At 50.5% G+C, this 12,500-nt stretch overlaps 1 protein-coding gene across 1 annotated transcript in view; it reads right to left on the minus strand.

The window, feature by feature from the left end:
- Positions 1-12,500, minus strand: part of actn3b (actinin alpha 3b) — a 29,557-nt gene that overhangs the window by 5,560 nt on the left and 11,497 nt on the right. The window contains exons 2-15 of the mRNA XM_079757549.1: positions 9,834-9,948; positions 9,469-9,588; positions 8,823-8,909; positions 8,460-8,547; positions 7,635-7,713; positions 6,957-7,038; positions 6,539-6,624; positions 5,897-5,989; positions 4,270-4,500; positions 3,920-4,067; positions 2,566-2,716; positions 2,085-2,193; positions 1,783-1,923; positions 1,096-1,278 (exon numbers count right to left, since the gene is read on the minus strand). Of these exons, the coding sequence (XP_079613675.1) occupies positions 1,096-1,278; positions 1,783-1,923; positions 2,085-2,193; positions 2,566-2,716; positions 3,920-4,067; positions 4,270-4,500; positions 5,897-5,989; positions 6,539-6,624; positions 6,957-7,038; positions 7,635-7,713; positions 8,460-8,547; positions 8,823-8,909; positions 9,469-9,588; positions 9,834-9,948 (1,713 nt within the window). The remainder of the gene's footprint in view (positions 1-1,095; positions 1,279-1,782; positions 1,924-2,084; positions 2,194-2,565; positions 2,717-3,919; positions 4,068-4,269; positions 4,501-5,896; positions 5,990-6,538; positions 6,625-6,956; positions 7,039-7,634; positions 7,714-8,459; positions 8,548-8,822; positions 8,910-9,468; positions 9,589-9,833; positions 9,949-12,500) is intronic.

Here is a 12,500-nt window from a genome sequence, read left to right on the forward strand (position 1 = left end):
AAGTAAAATTGATTGTCAGTATTCTTATCCGTATTTTGTGTCTGAGTGAGTGTGTGTATTTGTGTATACTGTTAAGTGAATCGACCTGGGCCAGTTACAGCCATGACCCCCCGTTGTCGGCTAAATGTAATCAGCCTATTCCCTAGGCACAGTAGTGCACGAACACGGGGGGCGTCTCCACTACATTTAAGTCTGTCTCTACCAATGACGTTTTTTTTATTTCCCTGAGGGGAAAAATAATAAAAATAAAATAGCATAAGCCGACCGAGAGGGATACGGTGACAGTAGGCCAAAGTGGACCGCACTATTTCTGACCTCGCACTATGTGGGGACTCGCTGCTTAGAGCCAGAACTCCTAATATGGTACATTGGCCGATTGTTTTATAGCCTGACATTTACCATGTCCAAATCATGATTATATAACTCCACCACCACGCCCCCTGCCCCTCTCCGGCCTGGCTAAAGGTTCAAAAGAAGAACCACACTCGTCTGATTTATGTTTAGTATTAGTTATAATTGGGGTTTGGCTATAATGGCGGCAAAAACTATACTATAACTCCCCCCCCTCCCCCTCTACAGTCTAAACATCAATACCCCCCCTCTACACTCTAATGACCCTACTATGAATCAGACCCAACCAGTGCTTTGTATATATATATATAGATATAGATATAAAGAGAGAGAGAGAGAGAGAGAGAGAGACTAACAGAGTCACAGTTAGAGGAGAGAGAGAGACAGAGAGAGTGTAACAGAACAACAGAGACAGAGAGAGAGATAGAGAGAGACTCACAGAGCCACAGAGAGAGAGCGACAGAGACAGAGAGACAGAGAGTAACAGAGCCACAGAGAGACAGAGAGAGAGAGACAGTAACAGAGCCACAGAGAGACAGAGAGAGAGAGAGACAGTAACAGAGCCACGGAGAGACAGAGAGAGAGAGACAGTAACAGAGCCACAGAGAGACAGAGAGAGAGAGAGACAGTAACAGAGCCACAGAGAGACAGAGAGAGAGAGACAGTAACAGAGCCACAGAGAGACAGAGAGAGAGAGAGACAGTAACAGAGCCACAGAGAGCGAGTGGGCCGGGGCGTACTCACAGCGTCCCACTTGTTGCTGATGTCCTGGGGGGAGAGGTTGGTGTAGGGGTTGATGCCGGACAGCTTGATGCCGTAGGTCTGGGCGATCTTCAGGATCTCACTCTGGATGCCCATGGTGGCCATGCGCTCCTTGTCTGCCTCGGGCAGGGTGGCCTTGAACTGGTCGTGGGCCGTGATCAGACTCTGGGGGAGAGGAGGGTCAGTTAGCCTGGGGGGACTAGGGGAGGCAGGTCGGCTCCTTAAATCACTGACAAGGACAACCATGACATGACTCTCCCTCACAACTGTAAGCATATGTAAGATTGATATATGTCATTTTGGAAACCGTGAAGAATTAGCGTGAGTGTATGTGTGTTCAAATGTGTTAAGCGTGTGTATGTGCGATTAGGATGTGTGTCTGTGTCTGTCTGTTAAGCGTGTGTGTGTTTGTGTTTAGCGTGGCTTGGTGTGTGGGCGCATGTGTTTGTATTTAGCATGGGTGTGTGTTTGTCTTTGTATTTAGCGTGGGTGTGTGTATGTGTTTGTATTTAGCAGGGGTGTGTTTGTACTTATCAAGGGTGTGTTTGTATTTAGCCCATGTGGGTTTGTATTACCGTGTGTGTGTTTGTACTTAGCGCATGCGCGTGGGACTTTAGCGTGTGCATGCTCCTTTAGTGTGTGTGTGCGTGCGTGCGTGCGTGGGTGTACCTGGATCTCCTCGATGCTGTGGACGATGAACATGTCCTGCAGATCCTCCATGGCTCCGTCCATCCAGTTGTTGAAGGGCGCCGCCCTCTTGGCGAACTCCAGGTACAGCTGGTCGATGGTCTCCCACAGCTTCTCCACGCGCTGGGGTCAGAGGTCAACACGGGGTCACACACACTGCCAGGAGAGGCCGCCTCACCACAGGGGACAAATTCATCGCCTCTCACAGAGTCACACTGCCGGCTGTGAAATGTGTAATTTGTGTGTGTTTGTGTGTGTCTGTGTGTGTGTGTGTGTGTGTGTACCTCCAGGGAGTCCCTCCTCTTCTGGGTCAGGGTTCCCAGGTTGTCCCACTGGTCGCAGATGCCCTGGCAGCGGCCGTTGACTGTGACGGCATCGTGGTAGTCCAGCTCACTGCACACACACACACAAATAGGTGTAAAAAAAAAGGCTAATATTATGGACATTTCAAAGGAGAACATAATGGCTGAAGCCTTGTTGTCAGAGGAGCTAGTATTTAATGATGACACATCATGGTCATTTGATAATTCAGTACATTACATTTGTTACATCAGCTCCTTTAAGCTACGGTCCCCAAAGGGTGAACCAAAAAATGAAACAACTCATAATAATTTAAATGATGTATCACCAAAATATATCATCAACTATCCATAGCACAAAACAGTCTTCAGCTCCCAATGACCCCATATTAGCATCATCAGGCGGCCCAGGCTCCCGACCCAGAGGTTGGGAACCCCCTGGGCCTTCAGTGACCCGCCGACTCACTTGAGCTCCTGGGCGATGGCGGCGATCTGCTCCACGCGGTCCTGGTGGGCGGCCAGGTCGCTCTCGAAGGCCTCGTGCTTCCTCATCAGGGCGCGGATCTCCATCAGGGAGGCCGACTCAAAGTCCTTCTGGGACAGCAGCTCCTCCTTGCCTGCAGCACGCACACACACACACACACACACACAACACAACACAACACAAAACACACAGACAGGCAGAAAGGCACACCCAGACAAACAGACAAACACGCATACAAAACAAACACATAGCACAAAAAACACAGACAGTCACACACCACAAACACGCAAACAATCACAAACACAGACACACAAAACACACACAAAGACAGGCACACAAAACACACAAACACAAAACACAAACAAGCAGAAACACAGACACACAAAACGCAAAAACACTCACAAACAAACAAGATACCAAGCAAACACACGCACGCACAAGCAAACGCACACACAAACACACACGCACACACACTCTTTAGGGGACACACCAAACAATGCTGGTCTCCCATTAGCGGGGAAGAGCTAATGGTTTCTAATTAGCAGGTTGTTCTTTGTTTTGCGCTCCACTCTTCCCAGCGTGTTGACACGGTTTATTCACTGCCAAAAGGGCTCTCGGTAATTCATTACCACTGTAGCGTTTTTATGAGCACTCGGAGGCCACTTTTTATAGCCAAGAACTTTTCAGGCTATTAGGTCGGGCAGGAATGAAGAAAGAGGAAGACATTTTGCACTTTTTTATCATCTTATTTAAATGCCGGAACTCGGCCATGCATTGAAAGCTGCTCTCAATCACTTGGCCCCTAAGACCTTGACGACGGAGCGTATCCACAATTAACTTTTCCAAGTTCCTTCTCCACTCATCGCTCTCTCTCCTCCCCGCCCTTCAAATGTCTCTCTCCCGCTCTCTCTCACTCTCGTTCGCTCCCTCCCTCTCCTGCCCTGAGGTGAGCTGAAGGCCTCTCTCTCTATTTCCCTTTTATTTGTCTCTCTATTTCTCTCAGTCTCTCTCTATCCCATTATGTCTCTCTCTCGCCATCACTCCTGACTGAGGTTTATGCCCCTCTCTCTTTACATCACTCTTAGTGTCTCTCTCTCTCTCTCTCTCTCTCTGTCTCTGTCTCTCTCTGTCTCTGTCTCTCTGTCTCTCTCTCTGTCTCTCTCTCTCTCTCTGTCTCTCTCTCTCTCTCTCTCTCTCTCTCTCTCTCTCTCTCTCCTATTCTCTAGTCTATCTCCCTCTCTCCCTCTCTCCAGGCCTATTCTTTCTTTATGACCCTCTCTCTCCCCTTTTTATCTCTCTCTCGGCCCCCCCCCCCCCCCTCTCTCTCGGGGCTGACCTGAGGTCCAGGTCTCGTGCAGGCTGCACTTCTGCTTGAACTTCTCGGCCAGGTGGTCGAGTCTCTCCAGCCGGCGGATCTCGGTGAGCAGCCACTCCTCGTAGCCCTTCTCCACCTGCTCCAGCCCCTTCCACGCGTTGGCGATGTCCTGGGGGTCAGAGGGCAGCGGGCCGCCGTTACGGCCTCGGCCAATCACAAAAGCGGCACAGTGCAAAACCGACCCGAGATCGGAAGCCAACGTTTGTCGGTCGTTTTCAGCAACGCGACATTGAACGGACCGGATCAAACCGGTCCAAAGCGGTCACTGAAAAGGAGGCCGATGGTGTGTTGTTTGTGCGCGCGCCACCCACCGACACCATCTTGCCCTCGGAGGGCATGAAGGCGGGCCGGTTGCTGAGCCGCAGCTTGGTCTGCAGGGTGTTGAAGTTGATCTCCAGCTGGCACTTCTCCTGCACGCGCGGCGGCTTGTGCACGCGGCGGTAGTCGCGGAAGTCCTCCAGCTTCTGCTGCATGGCGCGCATGGTCTGCTCGGCCGCGCGGTTCTCCAGCCACGGGATGGTGCGGCGGATCCACTCCAGCAGCTAGGGGGGGCACGGGGCGTGAGGACGGGGAGAGACCGGCCAGACACAGGCAGGGAGGGACAGGGGGAGAGACCGACCAGACACAGGCAGGGAACAGGGAGGAAACAGGGAGAGACCGACCAGACACAGGCAGGGAACAGGGAGGAAACAGGGAGAGACCGACCAGACACAGGCAGGGAACAGGGAGGGAGACAGGGAGAGACCGACCAGACACAGGCAGGGAACAGGGAGGAAACAGGGAGAGACCGACCAGACACAGGCAGGGAACAGGGAGGGAGACAGGGAGAGACCGACCAGACACAGGCAGGGAGCAGGGAGGGAGACGGGGAGAGACCGACCAGACACAGGCAGGGAACAGGGAGGGACAGGGGGAGAGACCGACCAGACACAGGCAGGGAACAGGGAGAGACCGACCATACACAGGCAGGGAACAGGGCGTGAGGATGGGAAGAGACCGGCCAGACACAGGCAGGGAGCAGGGAGGGAGACGGGGAGAGACCGACCAGACACAGGCAGGGAACAGGGCGTGAGGACGGGGAGAGACCGGCCAGACACAGGCAGGGAGCAGGGAGGGAGACGGGGAGAGACCGACCAGACACAGGCAGGGAACAGGGAGGGACAGGGGGAGAGACCGACCAGACACAGGCAGGAAACAGGGAGAGACCGGCCAGACACAGGCAGGGAACAGGGAGGGAGACGGGGAGAGACCGACCAGACACAGGCAGGGAGCAGGGAGGGACAGGGGGAGAGACCGACCAGACACAGGCAGGGAACAGGGAGGGACAGGGGGAGAGACCAACCAGATACAGGCAGGGAGCAGGGAGGGACAGGGGGAGAGACCAACCAGACACAGGCAGGGAACAGGGAGAGACCGACCAGACACAGGCAGGGAACAGGGAGAGACCGACCAGACACAGGCAGGGAGCAGGGAGGGACGGGGGGAGAGACCGACCAGACACAGGCAGGGAACAGGGAGAGACCGACCAGACACAGGCAGGGAACAGGGAGAGAAAATGTAAGGACAGGTAGAGATTGACAGGAAACAGCCAGGGAACAGCCAGGAAACGGGGAGCGATGGACAGGAAACAGGCAGGGAACAGGCAGGAAACGAGGAAAGATTGACAAGAAAAAGACAGGAAACAGGCCGGGAATGGGTAGAAACAGAACGGAAACAGACAGGGAATGGGTAGAAACAGAACGGAAACAGGCAGAAAATGGGTAGAAACAGAACGGAAACAGACAGGGAATGGGTAGAAACAGACAGGAAACAGGCAGGAGATGGATTGACAGGGAAAGGAAACAGGCAGGGAACAGGCAGGGAATGGGTAGAAACAGGCCTTTAAATAGCCGTGAAAGATTCACCACACATAAGTGCATGCGTGTGCGTTTCCCTCACCTCGCTGGCCAGCTTCTCGTACTCCTCCATCAGCTTCTCGTTCTCCTGGTTGACGGCCAGCACTTTGCAGATGCGGTTGGCAGCAGTCTCCGCCTGGCACACAGAAGGTACAACCATCACCACTCACACAGCCCCCAGCGCTACAGAACACACAAGCCAGGGAACGGGTGCTACTAGACATGTCTCATGGGCAATGTGTCGGGAGGACGGATATCACGCCAACTGCTTTAGTGACTGACGAATCAATCTCAGAGTCTGGGAATAATTGTTTGTGTATATTGATATCAAAAGGATCAGCATTGGTTAAAACACTGCTTTGCTGTTCGGCAATGTCGATTTTGTTGGATTTCTTTCATGTTTCCGATTTACTGAGTTGTAACTGTAACTGACAAATGAGGGGCCATAAGAAGGCAAACATCAAGTGTTCTCTAGGACATTTTATGACATTTCAAAATATTTCATTTGAGAAAAACATACTCATCAAAATAAAAGAAGGGTAGACGAGAAGAATAAGTGTGAGGAGTCTGGAAATAAATCCCTAAAGATAAAAGACTCCTTTCTTTCTTTTAGTCCCCCTTGACCCTTCACCCCCTGAACTCTGAACTCTGCCCCTTCACCACTGGGCCGGCTGTGGGCTCTCACCTGCTCGGCCCCGGCGAAGGCGTGGTAGAAGCAGGACACGTAGGTCATGATGGCCTTCTCGTCGGGCTTGGGGGTGTTCACGATATCTGAGAGAGAGGGGGAGAGAGTGAGGGAGAACGGGTCAAGATCGCACGACACTTGTTGAACTCATGGACGGCAGAAAGGGAAGCACTCTTCCTGGGAGGTTTACATGAATAGCGAAATTGGATTAAAACCCGGCACATGACATTTAGAATAGGTAAGAATGAACGCATACAAAATAAGAGACGTATTTATTCAATTAAACATATTTGCATGCTAAATACATAAAGATAATTTGCGTACTTACCCAACAAATACATAATAATATAATAATGTCGCTCTTAAAACTAATGATGGGTCTGCTCCTGCACCTGTGCAAAGGCTCGGTCAGCCTCACCTTCAGCGTCCAGCATCTTGGGGATGTCCAGGAACTTCTCCGCCACCTCGAAGGCGGTGTTCAGGTTGCCGATGGGGTCGTCCTGTACACAGGGCCGACCAGGGAGCAGTTAGAGGTACGGCAGCGTGGACCTGCGTGTGTTCAGACACCGCTCATTCCGCCCGGCTACATGGGGCTACCGTTGTCATGCTAGCACACGGTCAGAGTCTAAGGGCTGACTGTAAGAATGTTAGCGAAGAACAGTTTGTTAAACAGTTTTCAACACATTCTCAAATCAATAAACCGGATCCTACAAATCCATGATATTTTTTATTAATAATTCTTATATAACCACTAAAGCAAACTAACCCTTTATTTTTTTCATTTGTAAACATTTACGTCATCATTCAATGAACACTACACTAAAAAGTCACAACTACTACTACTACTACTACTACTTATAACAACAATAAAATCTAATAGAGGCTGAAATAATAATGATACAATAATTTAAGAATTAAAGAATAAATAATGAAGAACACAAATATCCAATTCATTCAAGGCACTCAGAGGGCTTGAATCCTAATGGAATCCCGTTTGGCTCTAAGAAGAGTGAGGACCAAAGCAGGAGAAAAGGCTGGAGAACACCGAGGGTGGAGGGGCCGTGGGGGGCGGGAGGAAGGAAGGAAGGATAGGCACCTTTCTCAGTTTGGAGTAATCAATGAGGTCGGGTCTGTGTCTGTGGATGAGGGCGCACAGAGCTAGGCCGTCCTTCCAACTGAGAGGTGGAGAGGAGGAGGAGGGGAGAGGGGGAGGAGAGAGGGGAGAGGGGGAGACAGGGGGAGGAGAGGAGGAGACAGGGGAAGGGGAGAGGGGGAGACAGGAGAGATAAAGAGACCGGAAGAGGGGGAGGAGGAGGGGACGACAGGAGGAGACAGAAAGAGGAGGAGAGGAGACAGAAAGAGGAGGAGACAAGAGGAGACAGGAAGAGGAGAGAGGGAGTGGAGGAGGGGAGAGGAGAGAGTCGGGGAGGTGAGTGGGGAGGAGAAGGAGACAGGAGTAGGAGAAGAGTGGGGAGGAGGAGTGTGACAAGGAGGGGAGGGGATAATTGGAGAGGAGGGGAGAGGAGGAGAAGGAACAGGGTGAAGAGAAGGAAGATGAGATGGGAGGAGAGAAGGAGAGGAAAAAGACATGAGGGGGGGAGGTGAGGCACGACAGGGAAGGAGAGATGAGAAGGGGGCGCGAGGGGTGGAAGGGAGAGAATAGGAAGTGGAATAAAATGATGAACAGAGGGACGATTTTAAGACGAGTAGAAATAAAGCAGAAGAAAAATAGCAGAACAAGCTGGGAAATTAAATCCAGATTTCGATCAGGAGAAAGAAGGTATAAAAGCAAGTAAAGGGGAAAAAAATAAAGTTTTATATTTGGCGAAAAGGTCAAAATAATAAAAGGGAAAAAATAAGAATGAAAATCAAATGAGTCTGTCATTCCGTCGTCGGCCACAGAGTGTCGCTGTTGGCCCACCTGATGTGGAAGTTCTGCACGTTGACGTTCCTGTAGGGGGCAGTCTTCCTCTGGCACCACAGCAGAAGACCTTCCTTAGCGGAGGTCTCTGGAGAAACACATGCAGATGGCCAGAGATGAGACACAGGAAAAGGCAGAGAAATCTGGAACCTGTAAACACCGAAGAAGTTGTCGACACGGAAAGCGAGCAATGCATTGTTGATGTTGTTATTATTTTTATTATTAATATTATGCAATGTATCATTTGAATTGGCCTTGCAACTGTAACAAGTTAAACCAAGTTAATGAATAAAAGAAAGGAGGAACTGTGTGTAGTGTATCAGGTACACACACACACACACACACACGCCAACACACACTCACCTTCTACGGAGATGTCCTGGATGGCGAAACGCAGGATGATTGTCCAGATCATACCAAGGGTCATCTTTGCATTGCCATCAACGATTTCTGCAAATCAGCATAGAGACACACACACACACAGACACAGACACAGACACACACACACACACACACACACACACATTTCTGGTGAAATGAAGCCATTTTATACTATATTTCTGGTGACATGTTACCCCAGTGAAGCCACGTTGTACTATAGTTCTGGTGACATTTTACCCCAGTGAAGCCATGTTATACTATAGTTCTGGTGACAGATGGGTACTTTATCGACCTCATGGAGAATCAGTAACTATCTGAGCGTTTAGCACCGGAAAGTCCTTCTTATGCGCTTAATTTCCATCCCTGAGAGAATGACAAAAGTTATATTTTGTAGACCTATAAACTCCACCCAACCCTAGCCTCCGGTGTGTAAATGTATTCCTACCTAACAAAAATCTAACTTTTGTAAGCGCTTCGACTGATTTGTTTCTAATTAGCCGTGGCTGGGTGGACGATAGACTTGGGTCATTAAAAAGGAAAGTTGTGCATGTGGAGGAATGGTCTAATGGACTAAAGCCCCCCCCCCCGGGATAGGGAGGTGATGTGAGTATGGGGGGACGGCTCTCACCCTCAGCACCGATAGACACCAGCTTGACTCCCTTGCTGCAGATGTAGTCCAGCGCTTTGTTGACGTTGGCGATCTTGTGGAAACGCATCTTGCCTTTGTCGGGTTTGGGCAGCCTCTCACCTGCAGACATAAAGTATGTCCATACCTTCAAATTCAAATTCAAATCCATTCAAATCCAATGCCAAAAATGAATAAAGATAAATACAGAAAGTTCATTACTTTGAGGTTTGAACATGATTCAACCCCAAGCAGACTCCTCAACGTTCGACAGGCAGGGTCGAAAATAGCACCCACATTACATTGGGAAATGGAGACCATGGATGTGAATGTACACTGTGTGTGTGTGTATATGCGTGTGCGCGTACCAGAGATGACCTCCAGCAGAAGCATGAGCTTCAGGCCATTCCTGAAGTCCTCCTCGATGTTCTCGATCTGGGTACCAGCCTTCCTCAAGTGGGAGTTACACCACGCTGTGAACGTCTGGGGTGGGAGAGAGGGAGGGTGGGAGGGGAGTTAGAGAGAGAGAGGGAGTACAGGGGGGGTGGGAGAGAGGGAGGGTGGGAGGGGAGTTAGAGAGAGAGAGGGAGTACAGGGGGGGTGGGAGAGAGGGAGGGTGGGAGGGGAGTTAGAGAGAGAGAGGGAGTACAGGGGGGGTGGGAGAGAGGGAGGGTGGGAGGGGAGTTAGAGAGAGAGAGGGAGTACAGGGGGGGTGGGAGAGAGGGAGGGTGGGAGGGGAGTTAGAGAGAGAGAGGGAGTACAGGGGGGGTGGGAGAGAGGGAGGGTGGGAGGGGAGTTAGAGAGAAGGAGTATATGGGGGGGGAGGGGGTGGGAGAGCGCAAGAGAGATTCAGGCAGAGTGGTTTTGCTTACTAATCTAAATATGCATCATTTTTTCCAGATCAATTGCACATTCACGCACGCGCCTTCGTCTTGGAAAACGACATTAACGAAGGTCATGATGTCAGAAAAACATTGCAACAGCACCAAACTTGGAGAAATGACTCTGCATCGCGTGGGCATGTGCATGTGTGTGGGCACATCCTTGTCATTCGCTTAACATATCATCCTGTGAGCATCTATGATCTCGACGTACTCTACTCTGTTTTTACCAAAAGATTCCAACCAGTGCCAATAAAGTCAAAGGTTTTCGGAAGAGGAGTACAGAGAGAATCAGCAAAGAGGCGAAAACCACCAGAGACCACAACACGAGAGTGAGCGAGTGAGACGGAGCTATAATGGAGAGGGATGAGGCGAAGAGGGGGTTGTATGGCTGCCACTGTGGGCCCAGAGGATAGACGGACGATGGATAGAGGCAAAGCTGTGAAATGCTGCGAGCAAACCACCAGATTTGTTCTCAATAAAACGCTCAAATGTTCCAAATAAAGATGTTGAAAGAGTTTGATCGGAGGCCATACTATGCTTTAACTGTACGTGCGGTACATCACAGCCTAAATCAGTGTTTTTCAACCTGTGCAACGTAGCATTCAGTTCTTGAAATAGACATATTTGAAAAATTGATTTTGATAATACAGGAAATAATATCGATATTGGTAGTGCAGGTAAGCCTGTTGGAGATATTTGAAAAATGTATATCCCACCAATATTATTGAGTAACTAGAGTAGCGTTGCTTGTTATTATTCATAACATAGTTTCGCTTTGTGCATTCCATCATAGGTTTTCCATTGTAATGATTTCCCTTTATGTTTCTGTCTGCTGAATAACCCTCTGGGAGCCTGCACTGCTGGCTCTTCCTCTCCCCTGCTCCCCGCTGGCCTCCGCCTTCCTGCAGTAATTATTCTGTATGAAGGGGGCGCTGGCACTCTCTGCTCAGACACTGTGTGGGTATCTATCTATTTTTCACACACACACAATTGTACGCGCACACACACACACGCACGCAGGAATGCAGACACACAATTGTACACACACACACACACACACACACACACACACAGAAATGCACGGAGACACACTATTGTAGGCACACACTCACACACAGGCATGCAGACACACAATTGTAGGCACACACACATATACAGACAATAAAGGGACTAAAGGGAGATGAATGTTCAATAACAGCATTCGTTTCCGCCTGCGAAAGGCAGCCCGAGGCCTGGGGGGCATTCCGTGATGCGCTCTCTCCCATCAGGCCAGGCAATCAATCCCAGAGTGGTTATAGACAGAGCGAGAGTGATAGAGAGACTACTGCAATGGTTGGTCACAAATGTGGTCCATGTGCGTGGCTATGGTGGGAGGTCAATAAAATGGAAAGTTCCAGAACATCGTTGTGGGGGCTGAACGAGTGGAATATAGATGGGCTGGTGTGGGTGTGTGTGTTGAAGAGAGAGCAGAGGCTAGAGGGAGAGAGGGAGAGAGAGAGAGGGAGAGAGAGAGAGAGAGAGAGAAACTGAGATTGTGTTCATGGGGGAGCAAGAGCAAGAGAGTCCTCGATTCAAGTAGTGTGTGTGTGTGTGTGTGTGTGTGTGTGTGTGTGTGTGTGTGTGTGTGTGTGTGTGTGTGTACCTGTACAGGAAGAATAATTACAAAAACAGGAGTCTAAAGCCATGTTTAGAGAGAGAGGGATGGACATATGGATAGAGAGACCTACACAAGAGACCCACGGAGAGAGAGAAAGCGGTTACAAAAGGAGAGCCGCTTGTCTAAAACCGTCTGGGGGTCTCAGGAGGGGGGATTCCTTGGCCAGGCAGTGCCAAATTTAGAAAGACTCCTTAAGCAGCAGAGGTAGGAGTTAGCCCAACCAGGCCGGGCCAGCCTGGACCCAGGCTAGGCTCAGCTAGGCCAGCCTGGACCCAGGCCAGGCTCAGCTAGGCCAGGCTAGGCCAGGAAAGCCTGGACCCAGGCCAGGCTCAGCTAGGCCAGGCTGGACCCAGGCCAGGCTAGGCCAGGCTTGCGGGGGCCCGGTAGGAAGAGAATGGGTGAGAAAGTGTGTTAGTATGTGTGAGCGTGGGAAGTAGGAAGCGAGGGAGAGGTGGGGAGCGTCATGTCGGAGAGGTTTCACGAAGGGGTTGGCA

This window comes from Pollachius pollachius (assembly GCF_949987615.1).
Source record: "Pollachius pollachius genome assembly, chromosome: 20".
NCBI lineage: Eukaryota > Metazoa > Chordata > Actinopteri > Gadiformes > Gadidae > Pollachius > Pollachius pollachius.